General features: G+C 37.1%; 4 protein-coding genes across 9 annotated transcripts; 2 read left to right on the top strand and 2 right to left on the bottom strand.

Annotated features, from left to right (window-relative positions):
• The first annotated feature begins 53 nt into the window (after positions 1-53).
• LOC125223541 (5'-3' exoribonuclease 3-like) lies at positions 54-7,445 on the top strand. 2 transcript variants are annotated; one of them, XM_048126733.1, is made up of 23 exons: positions 54-362; positions 461-563; positions 663-739; positions 817-996; positions 1,076-1,195; positions 1,304-1,366; positions 1,979-2,116; positions 2,736-2,900; positions 3,094-3,171; positions 3,699-3,776; positions 3,967-4,011; positions 4,114-4,152; positions 4,248-4,343; positions 4,599-4,669; positions 5,100-5,228; positions 5,319-5,395; positions 5,481-5,521; positions 5,747-5,821; positions 5,926-6,083; positions 6,200-6,304; positions 6,396-6,471; positions 6,735-6,814; positions 6,942-7,445. In XM_048126733.1, exons 1-23 carry the CDS (start codon positions 159-161, stop codon positions 7,123-7,125), a joined length of 2,382 nt encoding a protein of 793 aa, XP_047982690.1. In that variant the 5' UTR covers positions 54-158; the 3' UTR covers positions 7,126-7,445. The 2 variants fall into 2 exon arrangements, with proteins under 2 accessions (XP_047982690.1, XP_047982692.1); XM_048126735.1 differs by having other exon boundaries at positions 242-362; positions 498-563.
• Positions 7,446-7,690: 245 nt separating this feature from the next.
• LOC125222390 (aluminum-activated malate transporter 4-like) lies at positions 7,691-10,456 on the bottom strand. The gene is made up of 6 exons (XM_048124961.1): positions 10,127-10,456; positions 9,921-10,058; positions 9,578-9,841; positions 9,365-9,501; positions 9,126-9,272; positions 7,691-8,710 (listed from the first exon to the last, which is right to left on the bottom strand). The coding sequence occupies exons 1-6, from the start codon at positions 10,449-10,451 to the stop codon at positions 8,033-8,035; spliced, it is 1,689 nt and encodes a 562-aa protein (XP_047980918.1). The 5' UTR covers positions 10,452-10,456; the 3' UTR covers positions 7,691-8,032.
• LOC125222389 (aluminum-activated malate transporter 4-like) lies at positions 10,029-19,283 on the bottom strand. 3 transcript variants are annotated; one of them, XM_048124960.1, is made up of 7 exons: positions 18,847-19,283; positions 17,188-17,325; positions 16,830-17,093; positions 16,613-16,749; positions 16,376-16,522; positions 15,089-15,772; positions 10,029-10,058 (listed from the first exon to the last, which is right to left on the bottom strand). In XM_048124960.1, exons 1-6 carry the CDS (start codon positions 19,217-19,219, stop codon positions 15,095-15,097), a joined length of 1,737 nt encoding a protein of 578 aa, XP_047980917.1. In that variant the 5' UTR covers positions 19,220-19,283; the 3' UTR covers positions 10,029-10,058; positions 15,089-15,094. The 3 variants fall into 3 exon arrangements, with proteins under 3 accessions (XP_047980917.1, XP_047980916.1, XP_047980915.1); XM_048124959.1 differs by lacking the exon at positions 10,029-10,058 and adding an exon at positions 13,913-14,200; XM_048124958.1 differs by lacking the exon at positions 10,029-10,058 and having other exon boundaries at positions 14,825-15,772; positions 18,847-19,282.
• LOC125222391 (5'-3' exoribonuclease 2-like) lies at positions 10,950-14,528 on the top strand. 3 transcript variants are annotated; one of them, XM_048124962.1, is made up of 10 exons: positions 10,950-11,254; positions 11,353-11,455; positions 11,543-11,619; positions 11,699-11,878; positions 11,987-12,057; positions 12,865-13,030; positions 13,224-13,301; positions 13,801-13,878; positions 14,163-14,357; positions 14,444-14,528. In XM_048124962.1, the coding sequence occupies exons 1-5, from the start codon at positions 11,051-11,053 to the stop codon at positions 12,053-12,055; spliced, it is 633 nt and encodes a 210-aa protein (XP_047980919.1). In that variant the 5' UTR covers positions 10,950-11,050; the 3' UTR covers positions 12,056-12,057; positions 12,865-13,030; positions 13,224-13,301; positions 13,801-13,878; positions 14,163-14,357; positions 14,444-14,528. The 3 variants fall into 3 exon arrangements, with proteins under 3 accessions (XP_047980919.1, XP_047980921.1, XP_047980920.1); XM_048124964.1 differs by lacking the exon at positions 13,801-13,878 and having other exon boundaries at positions 14,163-14,208; positions 14,319-14,357; positions 14,444-14,521; XM_048124963.1 differs by lacking the exon at positions 13,801-13,878 and having other exon boundaries at positions 14,444-14,521.
• Positions 19,284-21,274: the final 1,991 nt, after the last annotated feature.

Here is a 21,274-nt window from a genome sequence, read left to right as displayed (position 1 = left end):
TCGTAAATATAAATTCTGCTCATGAGCGGAATACAACGCGCGAGTTCTTCAACTCTTAAACCCTAATTCAAAAACCCTCCCCAAAACAGATTGAGCTGCAAATTTTGATCCTAATCACTGATTCAATTCAATAATCATTTCAATCTATTCTTCTCAGAATGGGGATTCCGGCGTTTTACCGGTGGCTGATCGAGAGATTTCCGCGGTCAGTTGTTGACGTGCTGGAGGATTCGTCGCCGGTAGTTAACGGAGTTAGGTTGCCCGTCGACATCACGAGGTCGAACCCTAACGGAGTGGAGTTCGACAATCTGTATCTCGACATGAACGGCATTATACATCCGTGTTTTCACCCTGAAAACGGGGTAGTTTTTTAGGCACATTGTGAAATTCATGCTAATTACTGATGTAATGTATACTTGAGCTGCTGCTATTAATTTTTGGATGTGTAATTTTGTTGCAGTCTCCTCCGAAATCTTACGATGAAGTGTTTGCCGCAGTTTTCAAGTATATTGATCGGATTTTCGCACTGGTTAGGCCTCGCAAGCTTCTGTTCATGGCCATTGGTAGGTCAAAATGTTGTGTTGCTTGCTAGTTAGTTGTAGTGTAAATAATGAAGTAGTTGAGGAAGTGGTTAATATACTATAATCTGTAATTTCTTGTAGATGGTGTTGCCCCGAGGGCTAAGATGAATCAGCAGCGAGCAAGACGTTTCAGAGCAGCTAAAGATGCAGCTGATATGGTGAATATGGTGTTTAGTTTCAGATCCACGTCTTAAAGGTTTGTTTGTCGTGTTTTGTTTAATGTGACTGCTCTCAGGCTTCTCTATTAGAGAAACAAGGAAGCGACCATGAGGAGAAAGATAAACCGGCAGAAAGTGGAGTGCTCGATTCTAACTTAATCACTCCGGGGACTGGATTCATGGAATCACTTTCATCCGCACTTCAATATTATGTACATTTAAGGATCAACAACGATCCTGGTTGGAAGGGAGTCAAGGTAAGAAATCCCCAGCTTTTAGTTAGTGTTTTCATCTCACTATCTCAGAAGTTGATGCAACTATTCCTGGTAATTGCAGGTAATCCTTTCTGATGCTACTGTACCTGGTGAAGGAGAACATAAAGTGATGTCTTATATCCGCTTGCAAAGAAATCTGCCTGGATTTGATCCAAACACACGGCATTGTTTGTATGGTTTGGTAAATTCATGGAGCGGTCTTACTTCCCCACCTCTCATTTATGTTACATTCGTAATTTCGTAAAGAAAATGTAGAATATAATGGTCATTTGTGTTGCTATTCCTTCAGGATGCAGATCTTATCATGCTTGCTTTGGCTACCCATGAAGTTCATTTCTCAGTTTTAAGGGAGGTACGATTTGTTTATTGATTTTTTATATGACATCTTGTATTATACTATCACCATTTTGTGTCTTTTTGTAAAGACAATTTTGTAGCCTAGTGTTTGCCTTTATGGTAACTTCAATCTAGTTACGTGCTTGTGTGAAAAGCTTTGTGACACTAATCAGATTCACATTAATTACTGGATCTTAATTGTTTGGAATTTAATTCCACAATAGGAAAAATTGGTTTATAAAAGCAGTTAATTGCTGATGGATTCTAAACTTATGAACTTGAAACTGGTTGTGTTCTCTGTGAAAAATATTATAAGAAAAACTTGATGACCTGTCTATGTTAATTGCATTTACTTCTGTTTCCGTAAGCATCTAATCAAACTTGCAAAATTTTCCTTTCCCTGTTATGATATACACCCACTATTTGTTCCAAGCTGATGCGTCTTTCATCTCACTTTTCTTCGCCTGGTGGTTGTAATAATATGGCCATGAGGGTGAGAAACCCAAAAGCTTATCTTGTCTCCTATTTGCATTAGTTAGGAATTATGTTGAGGAAACATTGGACTTGATCAATTGCCTGGAGGGGTGCTTTGTTTTATATCAAGCTCATTTTGGTGCTCTTGGCGTAGGATGTCCGAAGACCGCCCCCTGATAGCAAAGATCACAAGGCTCACAACATGAAGAAGGCAGCTGGAAAGACCTATTTGGAGCCCAAGGAAGTTCCTTCACAATATCTTGAAGACATCATATCAAAACAGAAGTTTCAGGTCATTTTTTTGCTATTTTTATGGTAATAGGTTTTAACAATGTAGCAGTTTAACTGTAAAAGATTGGTCAATATCATGGTGTATTGGCGAATTTCACACAACTGATACTGTATGGAGGTTGATAAGGTCACAGTTATTGCTTTTGTATCCAAGCACCCTACTTTCCTTTTCCAACATGTTTGTGGTTGATCTCAGCTGTATTTGTTTACATTGATTTTCTTATTCAGTAACCTAGGAACTAAAGCTAAACTTCTATTTCTTGAATCTTGATGTAGTAAAGCCGCATCTCTGCCTTTGTGTTTCTATCATTCTAGCTCTGATTTTTTCAATTAGTATTGTTTGCCACTTCATTGAGGGTAAAGCTATACCTTTATGGAAGCCAAATCTCTTAATTGTCGCAAGAAATTGGAACTGAAAGTCATAATTTTGTAATCATATTGATGTTTGAAAGAACCTTATAAGCTATAACTTGATGATGTTTGATAATTGGTTAATGCTTATAGCTGATGATTTGGTTTGCTTCTTAAGAAAATTATACATAATGTATTTGTTTTAATATAACGATTAGAATGCAATCATTGATTTTTAGTGTTTTTGCTATTTTATATCGTCATTTCAGTTTCTCAATGTATGGGTACTCCGGGACTATTTGGCGGAGAGCCTGAGAGTACCAGATCCAACAGTAAAATTCGATCTTGAAAGATTGATAGATGATTTTGTTTTCATGTGCCTTTTTGTTGGAAATGACTTTCTACCCCATGTGCCATCATTGGAGATATCAGAGGTTGGTATTCTGTAAATTTTGTTTTCTTGTAAATTCATTGTAGCATGAAGCTACCTCCATCATTTACATTGCACAGATTATCCACACAGTCACAATGCAATATTTCTGCCTACATATTCATCTGGGTGAATAAAAGGATCCTACTTTCTCTGGGTGTATATCTGTTTCACCCTGTTTTCCTCTGAATTTGTAGGGGGCTATCGATTTGCTTATGTCTGTTTACAAAAAAGAATTTGTCCGAATGGGTGGCTATCTCACTAATGCTACTGAGGTATATACCTATAAGTTTTTTAATTCATGTCTTTTCGACCCTCTTTTCCCCATTTTTGCGGATGGTTCACCAAACCTTTCCTGATTCCTCCATTACCTATGTGAGCTCTTCAATGGAGAATGTGATCTGTATATAAAATGTTTATATGGACTCTATTTGTTCAACTTTTCTGGTGCTTTAAAAGTGAAAATGTACCTTTTGATATTCTGTTTTCATTATCCTGATAAAGTATATGCATTTTTATGATTCACTAAAAGATTTGTGAAGTTCTAAAGTTGAAGCTCATATTAGTGAAAACTTGACCTAATAATTTGAAGCCTTTCAACAATCTATGCTGGTTGATTCTTTCAACAATCTATGCTGGTTGATTCTTGATTAAATCTTCAGCTGAGAGGCATGTCATGTTTGAGACTCGTAGGTATTTATTATTAAATGCTGGATTATTATGAATAGCATTTCTCAAATTTGCGTCCTTAAACAGTTAATCTATACTCTGGTTCATGTTTAGCTAATACCTATTTCCCTAGGTAAATTTGAAAGGAGTGGAACACTTTGTTCAGACACTTGGTTCTCATGAGAATGCAATTTTCAAGAAACGACAGCAGGTATAACCCTCATACTGGTGTATTGCTTGAAAATGGATATGCTTTTCAATTGACATGTACTAATGTTTTGGACACCTTTAAGCTGTTCTCTGTTCAGTATCACATGCTGCAAAGCTATATGGATTTTAAATGAATGCAACTGCCTTAATCTTCTTTTATGATATGTTCGTTGAATTCTTGTTACTTTCAGGAACAGTTGAACTGGGAGCATCGCGCAAGACGTTTTCCTGCCAAAGTGAATATAATCTAACAACCATCTAAATTTCTATCTGTAAATTCCCAATTTGTACTTCATCTGGTTGATTCTAAGACGATACTTTTTTGACTTCTGAATCAGTCCAATTTGCAATCTGATGCCACATTTGTGGCAGACAAGGTTCGACATCCTTTTTTTTTAATCCTCATTTTAAAACTAGGAATGGTATTATGTGAAAGGTTTCACTGACAGAGGATGATATGTTTCCTCTTCAGGTAAATCTAGGAGAGGACGGTTGGAAAGAGAGATACTACACCGAGAAGTTTGAGGCACAAAGTGATGATGACCGTGAGACAGTTAAAAAAGATGCTGTAAGAAAGCCTAGTTTCTCTATTCTGCTAACTCTGTTCTTTTAAAAGCTTTAATAGATGCTACTAGTAATTTAACATAGAACAGGGTTAATCAGTAGTTGCTATATTGCATATCTACTTGTATTGCAATTATCTATCTTTTTATTTACTGTTTTGCTGCAGATCATTTGTATACAAGCCTGTTTCTGGTGACCTATTTATGTTACTGTATATCTTTCTATGTAATTGTATATAATTCTCTTGTGTTTAACACAGGTCTTGAAATATGTTGAGGGGATATGCTGGGTCATGCATTATTACTACCAAGGAGTATGCTCATGGCAATGGTTTGTATTTTCCTCCTGTTCTTTAGGTGTTCTCATGTGAATACCTAATACAAAGATTACATAAATATTGTCCTTTTATTTTAACTATACATTGATGATTCAGTTCTAAATTTGTGGTCGTGGGTCACATATCTGCTATTGGTAAATGGCCTAGAGTTCACATTCTATTATGTGCTATACAATGCTCTCATTATAGCAACATATAGCTAAGTGCTTCAAATACAAATGATCAATGAAGATTTTTGTTGTTTATGTACTACTGTTGAGAAGATCTGATACCTAGTTATGGTTTCTTGGGGAAAACTGCTCACAAACCTAAGTTTTGGAACTTCTCAGTTGATTATGTCTAATGTTTTACCTGCTTCAAATGTTGATGATTTATTTAATCACTGAACTGACGATAACTGTACCAATTATTTCACGAAATCAGGTTTTATCCATACCATTACGCTCCCTTCGGATCTGATTTCCGAGACCTAGACCAGCTCGATATTCACTTTGAACTCGGGAAACCCTTTAAACCATTCGACCAATTAATGGGTGTCCTGCCTGCTGCAAGGTTTTTTTCTGATATGATTCTAGTAACTAATCATGTACTCTGAATTCCTGGAATTTGATTAATCTTAACGAAATCTGTTGCGGTGTGTAGTGCAGGAGCGCTTCCTTTATGCTATAGGAAGTTAATGACAGATCAAGCATCCCCTATCCTGGATCTCTATCCCACGGGTATTGTTTTCAATTAGTGCCACAAATTTCTCTCTATTTTTCTGCTGTATTACTTTATGATATTAATGTCTAATTTTTCATTTAGAGTTTGATCTGGATTTGAATGGGAGAAAACAAGCATGGAAGGTATGATTCGTACACATAGATTATGTTTCCTTTAGTAACATCTGTTCTCTATCAACAGATTCAACACTCGAGATTCATGTTGTTTCTTGGAATTCAGTTTAATCTGATTTATTTGTCCATGTTATTCGGTTGGCTGCCTATAATCCTTAAGTTGGCAAGCTGTTTTTGTCTCTTGCATTTTTATCTTTTTGATAGATTTCATATTGTTCTCTTGTTCATTGACAGGCTATTTGTAAATTACCCTTTATTGACGAGGCTCGTCTTCTTAGTGAGATTGCAAAAGTAGAAAATACATTAACGGTAACACCTTTGTGCTTTTAGCTATTGGAATAATGCGAACTTGCCTAATCTCAGTTTCATGCTGTTGTGCTTATTGAGTTTCTGAATGATATGCTGTGTTTTAGGATGTGGAGAGGCGGCGAAACACTCTGGGCGTTGATCAACTATTTATTAACATTTCACATCCTTTAGCGGCCAAAATATTGACTTTCTGGGAACGGAATAAAGATCATCCGAAGCTGCAGAGAGCTAAAGTGAGGACGCTAATTAACCCAAGATTCAGGTTAAAATGTGCAGATTTTTTTAAATATGTAGTATATATCCTAGAAGCCCTTTTTAAGCTTGCGTTGGGTCTATTTTATGTCTATTCCCTGGATTGTCATATTATACTTGTTGCAGTGATGGAATGAATGGGTACGTGTACATATCCGACAAGCCCATTTGCCCTCCAGAGATCCCATCTCCTTTACATGACATGAAGACAATCACGCCGAATAAAGTCTTGTGTGTATTTCCACTTTTCACTGTTCTTGGATTCCTGAGCTGCACACGCTTGATCTGATGAATGTGATGTTTTTTCTCGTCTTCATTGTAGGCTGGTCTTTTATAAACTTCCCGATCTTCATCCTCACATCCCTAGACCACCAGAAGGAGTTAGAATGCCTAAAAAGGTATATACTTATCTTGTTTATATTTCCTTATGTATTACGTTATCCAACAAGATTTTCATCTCAGCGGGAGGTCTTGACATTGTTCAAACACGTTACAGCCGTGTCAGGCCCATCCAGAGCTCTTAGATAGAATTTAACACCCTATTATTTTACTGCGCTAAACCACCAACTTGCAGTTGCATTGCATGTGCAGAAAATGCCATCTTTATTGCTTATCGTCAAAATACAGCTTCAGCTTATCTCAATCTCTTTACCTCGATCAGGTTATTGGCAAGCACGATTTGCTACCTCCACCTACGCTGTGGCATCAGTCGGCTGTTTCTCAGAGCAGATTTTCCACCCGGTAAAACTATCCGTTACACTTTATGTGCATTGACCCTGAAGATAGTGGCATTACAAGAGCGTATGAATAGGACAGCGTGTGTGCGTTGGTAAACGGTCTTACTGATATGTGGTTGAACTCTATGCAGGCCTGTTCCTCCAAAGTCGATTGCAGGATCGTCTCTTGCAGAAATCTGCCACAGTCTCGTTGCTAAAACTTACAGCAGCGAAGACCGAGGAAATGCCATGAAACGAAGCCATGATGCTGCTATGAATCATAGTGGAAAGAAACGCAAGAGGCGTGGTGGAAAGTCAAAAAAACGCAACGCCTAGTGCTGCTGCAACGTTACTGCAGAGCTTCAACCAAGGCGGCACATCACTCAACCCCTCATAACATGTACCTTATCTGCTAACGCAGGGTGGAAGGCTACAAGTAAGTTTTCTTGAAACAAACTCCGGTTTGTTTTTTTCTCCGATAACTGCCTTTAGATCAGTGTTGTACGTCCCTACTATTTAGCTTCAACCTATTCTTTGTAATACTGTAGTTTTTGTCATTTCTACCAAATGTTGTATCCATTTATTTGTTGTAAAATGATTTGATTCATTTGGAGTCATCAACTCAAGAAAGAAACAAAACAATCCAATTTCTTCTACTTAGTGGAGTACATAAATAGTTTCATTTATCATCAAACCAACACAAGATGCAAGATTTCAACTAAATACTCTTTTTACAATTAAAGACATTTTTAAAAAATCAATTGTAGTTTACAATCTTACAATTTTTCCAAAAGATGATTATAAACTGCCACAAGAAGCTCATGAAACTGAGTTAGTTCTATGATTTTAAGCAATAATCTGAGAACATAAACTTGAACTATCATCGTTCGAACTGGGGGTATAGCTGTATAGCCGATCAGCAATTTCTTTATATTACTGAACATATAAGGAACCATATTTCAGAGAAACAACTGATCTTATTCAATGAATAAAAGAATGAATGTTTTTCTTCTAACAAACTTAGGCCTACAAATTCCGGTGTTTCTTGGAGCTTTGTTCCTCAAGCACCACAACACGATGTTTTTCGAGTAGTTGCAACGCGTAAAGACATTTTATCTTTAGCTAAAAAAACACTGATTCTTCCTAGTCATGTTATTCTGTAACACCAAATAACCAAACCTTCTGCTTTGATGCATTGTGTTATTGCAAAGAAACGAGTTCTAGGAATGAGTCTAACCTCGCGTCAGTCTGTGCAGCACATGACCTTTAGCGTCCGAGACCAGAATCCAACAACCTCCTTCGTCTCAGCTGAATCGGCGAACTTCGCCTTCTCAGAGAGCTCTTTGAACGAGTTCACCAGATTCTGCAGCCTCGCAACGAACTCTATCAACAGAGACGTGAAATTCGCGAGGGAGAGTGCGCTCGCGCTCTGATAAGTCCTCACTTCACGCTCGCTGAACATAGCATCGCCCATAACCGAGAGGCGCGATGGCCACATAGACTGTTGTCTGAGCAAGTCCTCTCCAGAGCCACACTGGGAGACGGAGTGATGCATGCTCATGCTCGTTTGACTGGACTCGGGGTTCCTCATCGTCTGCGTTGATCTCAAGTGAGCTCCATCGCCCAGCGAGGCGTGCCTCTCATCGTTGTCTCGGAGCTCCAGAAGCATCTCGTGGTCCACTGCTTTTTCGTGCGGAGGTTTTGTAGCATCCCAGCTCTGTGCATTCACTAAGAGATACGATTTTTGATCGATCATCATCTGTAAATCCTCTGCTGCACCGTGTATCTTCTGTAACGGATCGCCGGCCGATAGTTTCTCCATCTTTTCGACTTTGTCACCGAGCATTCTTAGCACCTTAGCTCCCTCTGTCCCGACTCTCTGAATCCCGTCCTTGAACGCTTGTCTCAACTCGGACGATGCCTGCAGCATACAACAAGTTTTGAGTCAAGCAACATTATGTGTAAGAATTGAATGAAAGTAATTGATATGAAATTGAATTTTGAAGAATCTATGCACACACACTACACGTGCTATATAAAAATACACATTGCAGACACATACACAATGTGTGTAGTATGTGTAGTGCGCGTGCGCAGTGTGTATTACCAAACATTGGATTTGAAATTGAAGGCTCCAATTCCAATTTCACATCCTCAAAACGGAACCTGAAGGTTCCCAAAATGAAAACCATTTTTTTGAGTTGCTAAAACAGTAAAAAAGTGGCTTCAATCCCGTGTGTCGTGTAGAATGCGAAAAAGGGAATACATCCCGATATAAGTTCCATTACGCCGAAGCAGAAAAAACCCAACAGAATACTAACAACATACTACAATACCTGTATTTCAGACAGTATACATCCATGCATTGCCATTACCATGAATGCACAATGTCTTAACGCACCGCTCACTTTCACGTATTCGCTCCACGGATATCTATACATCTTGTAACGCCCGTGAGGCGGCTCCCAAACCGCGAACCCCAACTGTGACAGACAAAAGAGGAAGGCCGGGTAGAGATGAGTTCGTTCAGTTATGAGTCAGAAATTTTGCCCTAAACACTCATATAAAAGCCTACCAACGCCTCCTCTTGGCTAGTCGACTCAACTGCAGCCCGATATCCATTGTACAAAGGATCGTCCGAGGCCTGGTAGATCAAGATTTTCGAGGGAATCCTAGAGTACTTGACACACTGCAGGTACATATTCACACATCCTATAAATAAATGGAGAGATACATCAGTTTCAAACCGCTTCGTCTCAAACTCATATAAAGACTCAAAACGATATACCTTCGATAGAAGCAGCAACGCCCTTGAAATTTTTCACGACTAGTTTATGCAAATCTTCTCCGGCCCAAATGGGATAGACGGATACATGTACGATCAAACACACACCAGCCCCAAGAGCGCTAAGTAGCAATCGAGTAGAAGCTGTTTGAAAGAAATCTGAAGTTCCAGTTACTAGCATGAGGCAAAATGTGAGCACGAACACACGGAAGCCATACTCATACTGGAACATGGCCGGGTACAGCTTGATATAACTAGCGAGTGAGCCTGAAAATACAAAGAAAAAACACGAAACCGAGTTCTAATCTCACACTTTGAGACCAAAACACACTGATAATAATCTGACCTGCTATGAAAATGTTGATTACAACAATGAATTCGTGCCATTCGCCAGCTTTCACGGACAGCTCTCCGATGCCTAGACCCAATGCTCCGGCTGCGAATGTTCCTATCGCACGGTTAATGCCTCTGTTTAAGGTAGCACCTACCAATCAAATTCCCAACAAATTCAGACCAGAGAATCAACATTCACAATTCAACAGCAACACTCACCAATGCTATACTCAAACACAAGAACAACAGTGAGCATAGCCCAAAAATAGTTCTGGCTGACGAAGTTCGAGGGCTCTTTGAAAAAGATGAGAACCGAAACGAGAGACAAAGAAAACCCCATTTTGAAAGCAAACGCCACTTTTCTGGGGTCTGATCTTCCCATTTCATGTAGCTTCAACGCAGTTCCCCTCACATCGCTCCACCATCTCGAAATGCGATCAAAACACCCCTCGCGCACGATGTGTGGATCATCGCCTCGAGGGAGCAGCCTCTCCTTGCCTTGCTCCTCGAAGCTCTGCCTCGAAGATCCATGTTTTGCAGCCATCAATTCTGGATGATCAAATTTATAAATTGGAATGCTCTGAAATTTCTTTATTACTCCTACTATAATAATAATTGGTTGATATCTCTTAATGGCAAACTACTATTCTTTTTAAGGAAAATTAAAGATTACTACTAACAATAGTAACTAACTTACCCGTTTCAACGTTGTATTTCACTTTGATTCCTACAAGTGTGGACATTTATCTGTCATTTATGATTGGTGTATTATTAATTTATGGTCACAATAATTAATTGAAGCGATTACCATGTTAGAGCATCTGGATTAAGGTGTAGTGTTAGAATTGAAGGTTTGTATTGCTTCATTTTAATTTCTACTTCGATTCATACTTCATAGTTCAAACTTAATTTAATCATCTACATCAAATTTTGTTTAGTTTAACTAAATCAATCAAATTAATATTACTATGAATTATATTAAAATCGTAAAAATATAAATTCAGCTCATGAGCGGATTAAAACGCGCGAGTTCTTCGACTCTTAAACCCTTAATCAAAAACCCTCCCCAAAACAGATTGAGATGCAAATTTTGATGCTAATCACTCATTCAATTCAATAATCATTTCAATCTATTCATCTCAGATGGGGATTCCGGCGTTTTACCGGTGGCTGATCCAGAGATTTCCGCGGTCAGTTGTTGACGTGTTGGAGGATTCGTCGCCGGTAGTTAACGGAGATAGGTTTCCCGTCGACATCACGAGGTCGAACCCTAACGGAGTGGAGTTCGACAATCTGTATCTCGACATGAACGGCATTATACATCCGTGTTTTCACCCTAAAAACGGGGTAATTTTTTAGCCACATTGTGAAATTCATGCTAATTACTATTATAATGTATACTTGAGCTGCTGTTCTTAATTTTTGGATGTATAATTCTGTTGCAGTCTCCTCCGAAATCTTACGATAAAGTGTTTGCCGCGGTTTTCAAGTATATCGATCGGATTTTCGCACTGGTTAGGCCTCGCAAGGTTCTGTTCATGGCCATTGGTAGGTCAACAAGTTGTGTTGCTTGCTAGTTAGCTGTAGTGTAAATAATGAAGTAGTTAATTTACTATAATTTGTAATTTCTTGCAGATGGTGTTGCCTCGAGGGCCAAGATGAATCAGCAGCAAGCAAGACGTTTCAGAGTAGCTAAACATGCAGCTGATATGGTGAGTATGGTGTTTATGGTTTCAGAGCCAGGCCTTAAAGATTTGTGTGTCGTGTTTTGTTTAATATGACTGCTCTCAGGCTTCTCTATTAGAGAAACAAGGAAGCGACCATGCGGAGAAAGATAAACCGGCAGAAAGTGAAGTGCTCGATTCTAACTTAATCACTCCGGGGACTGGATTCATGGAAGCACTTTCATCCGCACTTCAATATTATGTACTTTTAAGGATCAACAATGATCCTGGTTGGAAGGGAGTCAAGGTAAGAAATAGAAATCCCCAGCTTTTAGTTAGTGTTTTCCCCAGCTTTTAGTTAGTGTTTTCATCTCACAATCTCAGAAGTTGATGCAACCATGCCTGGTAATTGCAGGTAATCCTTTCTGATGCTACTGTACCTGGTGAGGGAGAACATAAAGGGAGAACTATGCCTGGTAATTGAAGGTAATCCTTTCCTATTCCAACATGTTTGTGGACGTAGGGGTGTGCATTCGGGTTTCGGTTCGGTTTTTCGTCCAAACCGAACCGAACCGAAAAACCGAATTTAGGCAAAAATTGAAACCGAACCGAACCGTAAAACCGAAAACCGAACTTAAAAAACCGAACCAAACCGAAAAAACCGAAATTTTAAAACAAAACCGAAAAAAATGTATATATTTATATCTATAATTTATTTTATTTTATATACTATAATAGAATATAAATATATAATATAAAATTAAAAGAATATATATTATATATATATGATATAATATACTAAATTAATAGAATAAAAATATATAATAATATATTTAAAATATAATTCGGTTTTTCGGTTTTTCGGTTTGGTTTTTCGCCCAAACCGAACCGAACCGAAAAACCGAAATTTTTGTATTTTTAAAACCGAACCGAACCGAAAAACCGAAAAAACCGAACCGAATTTCAAAATTTCGGTTTGGTTCGGTTCGGATATTCGGTTTTCGGATTTTTTGCTCACCCCTAATTGAGGGTAAAGCTATACCTTTATTGAATCCAAATCTCTTAGTTGTGGCAAGAAATTGGAATTGGAAGTCATAATTTTGTAATCATATTGATGTTTGAAAGAACCTTATAACTTGATGATGTTTGATAATTGGTTGATGCTTATAGCTGATGATTTGATTTGCTTCTTAAGAAAAATATACGTAATGAATAACTCTATTTGTTTGAATATAATTATTAGAAGCAATCATTGATTTTTAGTGTTTTTGCTATTTTATATTGTCATTTCAGTTTCTCAATGTATGGGTACTCCGGGACTATTTGGCAGAGAGCCTGAGAGTGCCAGATCCAATAGTGAAATTCGATCTTGAAAGATTGATAGATGATTTTGTTTTCATGTGCCTATTTTGTTGGAAATGACTTTCTACCCCATGTGCGATCATTGGAGATATCAGAGGTTGGTATTCTGTAAATTGTGTTTTCTTGTAAATTCATTGTAGTATGAAGCTACCTCCATCAATTACATTGCACAGATTATCCACACAGTCACAATGCAATATTTCTGCCTACATATTCATCTGGGTGAATAAAACGATCCTACTTTCTCTGGGTGTATATCTGCTTCACCTTGTTTTCCTCTGAACTTGTAGGGGGTTATCGATTTGCTCATGTCTTTTTACAAAAAAGAGTTTGTCCGAATGGGTGGCTATCTCACTAATGCTACTGAGGTATATATCTATAAGTTTTTAAATTCATATCATTTCGACCCTCTTTTCCCCATTTTTGTGGATGGTACACCAAACCTTTCCTGATTTCTCCATTACCTATGTGAGCTCTTCAATGGAGAATGTGATCCATATATAAAATGTCTAGACCCTATTTGTTCAACTTTGCTGGTGCTTTAAAAGTGAACATATACTTTTTGATATTCTGTTTTCATTCTCCTGATAAAGGATATGATTTTTATGTTTCGCAAAAATAAATGTGAAGTTCTAAAATTGAAGCTCATATTAGTGAAAACTTGACCTAATAATTTGAAGCCTTTCAACAATCTATGCTGGTTGATTCTTGATTAAATCTTTAGCTGAGAGGCATGTCATGTTCGAGACTCGTAGGTATTTATTATTAAATGCTGGATTATTATGAATGTGATTTCTCAAATTTGTATCCTTAAACAGTTAAACTATACTCTGGTTCATGTTTAGCTAATACTACCTATTTACCTAGGTAAATTTGAAAGGTGTGGAACACTTTGTTCAGACACATAGTTCTCATGAGATTGCAATTTTAAAGAAACGACAGCAGGTATATAACCCTCATAGTGGTGTATTGCTTGAAAATGGATATGCTTTTCAATTGACATGCACTAATGTTTTGGACACCTTAAAGCTGTTCTCTGTTCATTATCACATGCTGCAAAGCTATATGGATGTTTAATTGAGCTTATTTTTAGCCAGGCAGTTTTGTACTTTGCTCACTACTTGATCAGCATATTCTTAATTGAGGTGGCTGATGGATTTTGAGTGAATGGTTGCTGCCACAATCTTCCTTCTTTTATGATATGTTGGTTGAATTCTCATTACTTTCAGGAACAATTGGAACTGGGAGCATCGCGCAAGACGTTTTCCTGCCAAAGTGAATAATATACTATAATCTAACAACCGTCTAAATTTTGATCTTTAAATTCCCAATTTGTACTTCATCTGGTTTATTCTAAGACGATACTTTGTTGACTTCTGAATCAGTCCAATTTGCAATCTGATGCTACATTTGTTGCACACAAGGTTCGACATCCTTTTTTTAATCCTCATTTTAAAACTAGGAATGGTATCATGTGAAAGTTTCACAGGAGGATATGTTTCCTATTCAGGTAAATCTAGGAGTGGACGGTTGGAAAGAGAGTAAAATGATGATGACCGTGAGACAGTTAAAAAAGATGCTGTAAGAAAGCCTAGTTTCGTTTAAATACTCTTATTACAATTAAAGACATTTTTAAAAAATCAATTGTAGTTTACAATCTTACTTATGAAACTGAGTTGGTTCAAATCAATTGTAGTTTACAATCTTACTTATGAAACTGAGTTAGTTCCTCATCGCCACTTCTTGTTTCGTTCTACGATTTTAAGCAATAATCCGAGCACATAAACTCAAACATCATCGTTCGAACTGAGGGTAATAGCCAGATCAGCAGTTTTTTTTTGTGCTAATTTCATGATATTACTAACATATAAGAAACCAGTAGATTCTAACGTATTTAATTTTTGTTGTTTTTCAATAAATAAAAGAATGAATGTTTTTCTTCTAACAAACTCAGGCCTACAAATTCCAGTGTTTTCTTAGAGCTTTGCTCCTCAAGCACCACAGCACGATGTTTTTCAAGTCGTTGCAACGCATAAAGACATTCTAGCTTTAGCTAAAAAAACACTGATTCTTCCTAGTCATGTTATTCTGTAACACCAAAAAGCTAAACCTTCTGCTTTGATGCATTGTGTTATTGCAAATAAATGAGTCTAACCTTGCGTCAGTCTTTGCAGCACATGACCTTTAGCGTCCGAGACCAGAATCCAACAACCTCCTTCGTCTCAGCTGAATCAGCGAACTTTGCCTTCTCAGAGAGCTCATTGAACGAGTCCACCAGATTCTGCAGCCTCGCAACGAACTCTATCAACAGAGATGTGAAAGTCGCGAGGGAGAGCGCACTCGCGCTCTCATAAGTCCTCACTTCACGATCGTTCAACATAGCATCACCAATGACCGAGAGGCGCGATGGCCACATAGACTGTTCCCTGAACAAGTCCTCTCCGGAGCCCCACTGGGAGACGGAGTGATGCATGCTCATGCTCGTTTGATTGAACTCGGGGTTCCTCATCGCCTGCGTTGATCTCAAGTGAGCTCCATCACCCAGTGAGGCGTGCTTCTCATCGTTGTCTCGGAGCTCCTGAAGCATCTCGTGGTCCACTGCTTTTTCGGGCGGTGGTTTTGTAGCATCCCAGCTCTGTGCATTCACTAAGAGATACGATTTTTGATCGATCATCATCTGTAAATCCTCTGCTGCATCGTGTATCTTCTGTAACGGATCGCTAGCCGATAGTTTCTCCATCTTTTCGACTTTGTCACCGAGCATTCTTAGCACCATAGCGCCCTCCATCCCGACTCTCTGAATTTCATCCTTGAACGCTTGTCTCAACTCGGATGATGCCTGCAGCATACAACAAGTTTTGAGTTAAGTAACATTATATGCGAGAATACGGTTTAATTCGCGGGCGAAATTACATTAAGGGTTCGTTTGGTACACAGAATTAAAAATTATATGGAATTGAATTCTAATTTAATTCCAAATCCTATGTTTGGTAAAATAAAGTAATTGATATGAAATTGAATTTGAAGAACTTATGCGCACACACAATACATATAATAGACATATAATACACATTGCACACACACACACACAATATGTGTGTAGTATGTGCAGTGTGTGTGCATGCAACGTGTGTAATACCAAACATTGAATTTGGAATTGAAGCCTTCAATTACAATTCCACGTCCCAATTCTACCCAAACGGAACCTAAAGGTTCCCAAAATGAGAACCATTTTTTGAATTGCTAAAACGGTAAAAACGCAACTTCAATCCCGCGTTTGATGTACGCGGCTTCAATCCCGTGTGTGTTGTGGTCGTGCAAAATGGGGAAAAAGGAATACATTCTAATATAAGTTCCAGTGAAAACGCGTTCACCAAATGCGGGTTCAAAACCGCACACGCCAAAGTCGAAAAACCCGAATACTAACAGCATACAACAATACCTGTATTTCAGACAGTATACATCCATGCATTGCCATTACCATGAATGCACAATGTCTTAACGCACCGCTCACTTTCACGTATTCGCTCCACGGATATCTATACATCTTGTAACGCCCGTGAGGCGGCTCCCAAATCGCAAACCCCAACTGTGACAGACAAAAGGGGAAAACCGGGTAGAGATGAGTTCGTTCGGTTTTGAGTCGAAAATTTTACCCTAAAGTCATATAAAAGCATACCAACGTCTCCTCTTGGCTAGTCGACTCAACTGCAGCCCGATATCCCTTGTACAAAGGATCGTCCGAGGCCTGGTAGACCAAGATTTTCGAGGGAATCCTGGAGTACTCGACACACTGCAGGTACATATTCACACATCCTACAAATAAATGGACAGATACATCAGTTTCAAACCGCTTTGTCTCAAAAGTCAAAACATATAACGAAAAAACGATGTACCTTCGATGGAACCAGCAACGCCCTTGAAATTTTTCACGACGAGTTTATGCAAATCTTCTCCGGCCCAAATGGGATAGACGCATACATTTACGACCAAACACACACAAGCCCCAACAGCGATAAGTAGCAATCGAGAATAGGCTGTTTGAAAGAAATGTGAAGTTCCGGATACTAGCACGATGCAAAATGTCAGCAAGAACACACGGAAGCCATACTCGTACTGCTTCATGGCCGGGTACAGCTTGAGATAACTAGCGAGAAAGCCTGAAAAACGAAGAAAAACACGAAACCAAGTTCTAATCTCACACTATCGAAGTTTTGAGACCAAAACACGTTGATAATAGCAAAACTGTCTGACCTGCTATGAAAATGTTGATTACAACAATGAATTCGTGTAATTCACCAGCTTTCACGGACAGCTGTGCGATGCCTAGAGCCAATGCTCCAGCTGAGAATGTTCCTATCGCACGGTTAAAGCCTTTGTTTAAGGTAGCACCTACCAATCAAATTACAACGAATTCAGACATCGTTAAGGATGTGTTAAAACACTAAATTGCAACCGAAATGCACCTTCAACGGGTCGAGGAATCAAGAGCTAACTAGAGAAAGTGTCTGAAACATCAAGACTTACCAAACCAAGATAGAGATTTGTTCACATGTCATGACTGAAAAGCAAAGAACCAAACTTCAAAAACTAAAATTTATGCTGTTATAACAATTCAAGATCAACCAAGCATTAAATTTGGAGCAGAGAATCAATATTCAAAATTTAACAGCAAACACTAATGCTAAACTCAATGAGAATAGTCCAAATCGAATTCTGGCTAACAATATTCGAGGCTCTTTTTTAAAGAAGCTCCCATTTTGGTAGCAGACACCAATTTTCTCGGGTCGGGTCTTCCCATATCACTTAGCTCAGCTAGAGGGAATGGCTCAAACAACAAGACTCACCAAACCAAGATAGAGATTTTTTCACATATAATGATTGAAAAGCCAAGAACCGAACTTCAAAAATTAAAATTCATGCACATACACTAATACAATACTTCTACAAACCTCAACCAACACAAGATTTGGTCATGTACATGTTTTTAACAGCTGCAATCTACTGAATTTAGAGCAGAGAATCAACATTCAACATTCACAATTTAACAGCAACAACCAATGCTAAACTTAGGCGCAACAACAACAACCACAGTGAGAATAGCCCAAATTGAATTCTGGCTGATAAAATTGGAGGGCTCTTCGAAAAAGACGAGAACCGAAACCAGAGACAACAAAGACCTCATTTTTGCATCAAACACCACTTTTCTCGGGTCGGATCTTCCCATATCACATAGCTAAACTAGAGGGAAAGAGATTTTTTCACATGTCATGATTGATTAGCAAAGTATCAAACTAAAATTCATGCACATACACTAATACAATGCTTCTATAAACCTCAACCAACACAAAAGTTTACCAAGCACCATGTTTTTAGCAGCTATAATACACTGAATTTAGAGCAGAGAATCAACATTCACAATTTCTCAACAGCTACTACCAAGACAAAGATTGAATTTTTGGCCAATTCAAAGGCAAGAGCATGATTCAAGAAACACTCACAAGAGCTCAAATTTATGCACGCACACTAATATACTCCATCCGTCCCACTATAACAGTCCTATTTAACTTTTACAATGGTAAGTAGGTCCCACATTCCACCAACTTATTCCACTCACCTTTTGTTATAAAACTAATAATATATATATAAGTTGGACCCAAGTTCAAATAACTTTATTCAACTCACTTTTCTTTACATTTCTTAAAACCTACCTGTAGAATAACTAAATAGGACTCCTATTCCAACACAAGCATGTTTTTAACTACAGCTACAATCCACTCTATTTTAGAGGCAGAGAATCAACAATCACAGTCCAAGATAAAGATTGAAATTTTTGTAGGATTGCTAAACTCAAACACAACAACAACAACAACAGTGAGAAAATAGCCCAAATGGAAAAAAAGCAACACTCACCAATGCTAAACTCAAACACAACAACAACAGTGAGGATCGCCCAAATCGAATTCTGGCTGATGAAATTGGAGGGCTCTTTGAAAAAGATGAGAATCGAAACCAGAGACAAACAAGACCCCATCTTGACAGCAAACACCACTTTCCTGGGGTCTGATCTTCCCATTTCACGCAGCTTGAACTCAGTTCCCTTGACATCGCTCCACAATCTCGAAATCCTCTCTACCGAGACTCGGAAAATGCGATGGAAACAGCCCTCGCGGACGATGTACGGATCGTCGCCGAATCCCGCCCCGGAATTTTGCTTTCTGGAGAGCAGCCTCTCCTTGCCTCGCTCCACGAAGCTCTGCCTCAGAGATCTGTAATTTGCTTCCATGAATGTTGGCTTTAACGACCGAGAAGCATAGGATGATCAAATCTTGTCTCTTTCTTTCGATCAAGTGGTGTAGTTTTTAAAAAAAAAAATTTGGAATGTGTATTGATATTACAAATGCTCTATTTTATTGATCCACTCTTCAAATTTTGTTTTATTACTATAATAATAATAATAATAATAATAATTAGTTGATATCTTAATGGTGAAGGGACATAGTATGATTTACTGAGTGTGATAATTATGGTTCATGCAAACATATGAATTATGAAGCACAAATTCGACGTATTAAAGATTACTCCATTAATGTAGCACTAAACTTACTATTTACGACGCCGTTTCAACGTATTTCATTTTGATTCCTAGAAATCGATTCATTTTCCTCAGAGACAAAGAAAAAAAACGTTGAAAACATTAAAAGATTCAACCTTTATCTTTTACAAGTAAAAATAAATAAATGGGCAATGCATGGGGTCTAATACTTTATAGATGTGGTGATGAATAAAATGATGATTACAATTAATGTCGCATATGCTTCAATTTTCAATGTCAAAAGTGATCCCAGAAGAGTGATGCTAAATGGCCATAATGTGGCCAGCCACACACTTCAAATATTAATAGAAAATCAGTGTAATTAATGCTAATTCAACATAATTACTTCTATCTCAAAAACAACAAATATGTTAAGACAATTGTACCCTTTTACTTGAAATGTAAGAGTACTTTGATAATATGGAGTATATGAAATACGATGAGGTTTTATTTAAAATTGAATAAGATATAATAATCAGGTAATTTGATAATATATATGTATATACGTTTAGTTGCATACTTTAAATATTTTTAATTATTATATTTCATAAATTCATCGGTTTTATTTTCTTTTATTATTAATTTATTTTTAGTAACCATTTTAGTAAGATATAATAATCAGGTACGGATGATATTATGTTTTTTTTTTTTATTTTAATAAAAAATGATGTGGTAATTATACAGTTTATTACTCCTAGTTAATTCAAATTATTATGAGATTATAATTTTTTAGAATAAAATAATTAAAATAGAATATAACCTTAAATTATACGAGTATTACATAAAATATAGAGTTAAGTATTTGTTTTGACAAATTAAAGTTACTTATTAATTTGATAAGTAATTCAATCATCGTCCTCGGCTAGCAGCTCATTGTGAATATAGGTGACTAATTTAAACTATCATCATTGTCATTATTATTTATGATAGGGGCGGAGCCAAGAATTTAGTTCAACAAGGACAAAAATAAATATATATAAAAAAAAAACTTAAAATTTAAAGTGAGGCATTTATAAAGAATTTTTTTTTTTAAAATTACATAACAAATTAGTATACATAAAATAAATTGAGGTGGGCAATTGCCCCCTACACATCGAGTAGATCTGCCCCTGATTTATGAAAGTAAAGTAAAAGTACTAAGCTTATGTAACTAATACTGTAGTATATGTCATTAGTAATAGTAACTAATAATATTTAGTTATGTGGAGTATAAAACAATAATAGCTCTTAATATTATATAGCACGTATCGATAATATTAAATATAATGTGATAATATATAGTATCACAATTTATAAATTATTATTGACTTCAACTTTAGTATTGTATAATAATATACAATTTTTTTTAAAAATAAAATTTTAATCATAAATTAAAAAATCAGTGTAAAATAATTCACAAAGAATAAATCTAAAAAAGAAATGTTACAATCGGATTAGAGAAGTTAAATTATAAAAAAAACAACAATTAAATAGATAGGGTAATAGTGTAAAGTTATTAGGGCATTAAATGAGATATTTAAATCATTAATATCTACGACATCTAAATTTACTAAAGTGCCATTTTATGGCCAGCCATAATGTGGCCGCATAGCATTACCCATAAAAGAAAAAGGAAATCATTAAAATTCTCATTCAAACTTTATTTCTTTAATTTCCTCAAGATTGAAATGTTAATATTCCGAGAAAAAGGGGAAAAAAGAAGAGTACTTTTCTAAGTTTAGCATTGACCATTTCCTATCCTTTAAA

Source organism: Salvia hispanica, chromosome 4, assembly GCF_023119035.1.
Source record: "Salvia hispanica cultivar TCC Black 2014 chromosome 4, UniMelb_Shisp_WGS_1.0, whole genome shotgun sequence".
NCBI classification, from domain to species: domain Eukaryota; kingdom Viridiplantae; phylum Streptophyta; class Magnoliopsida; order Lamiales; family Lamiaceae; genus Salvia; species Salvia hispanica.
Note: the sequence above shows the minus strand (reverse complement) of the source record. Positions and strands in the feature narration are given on the sequence as shown.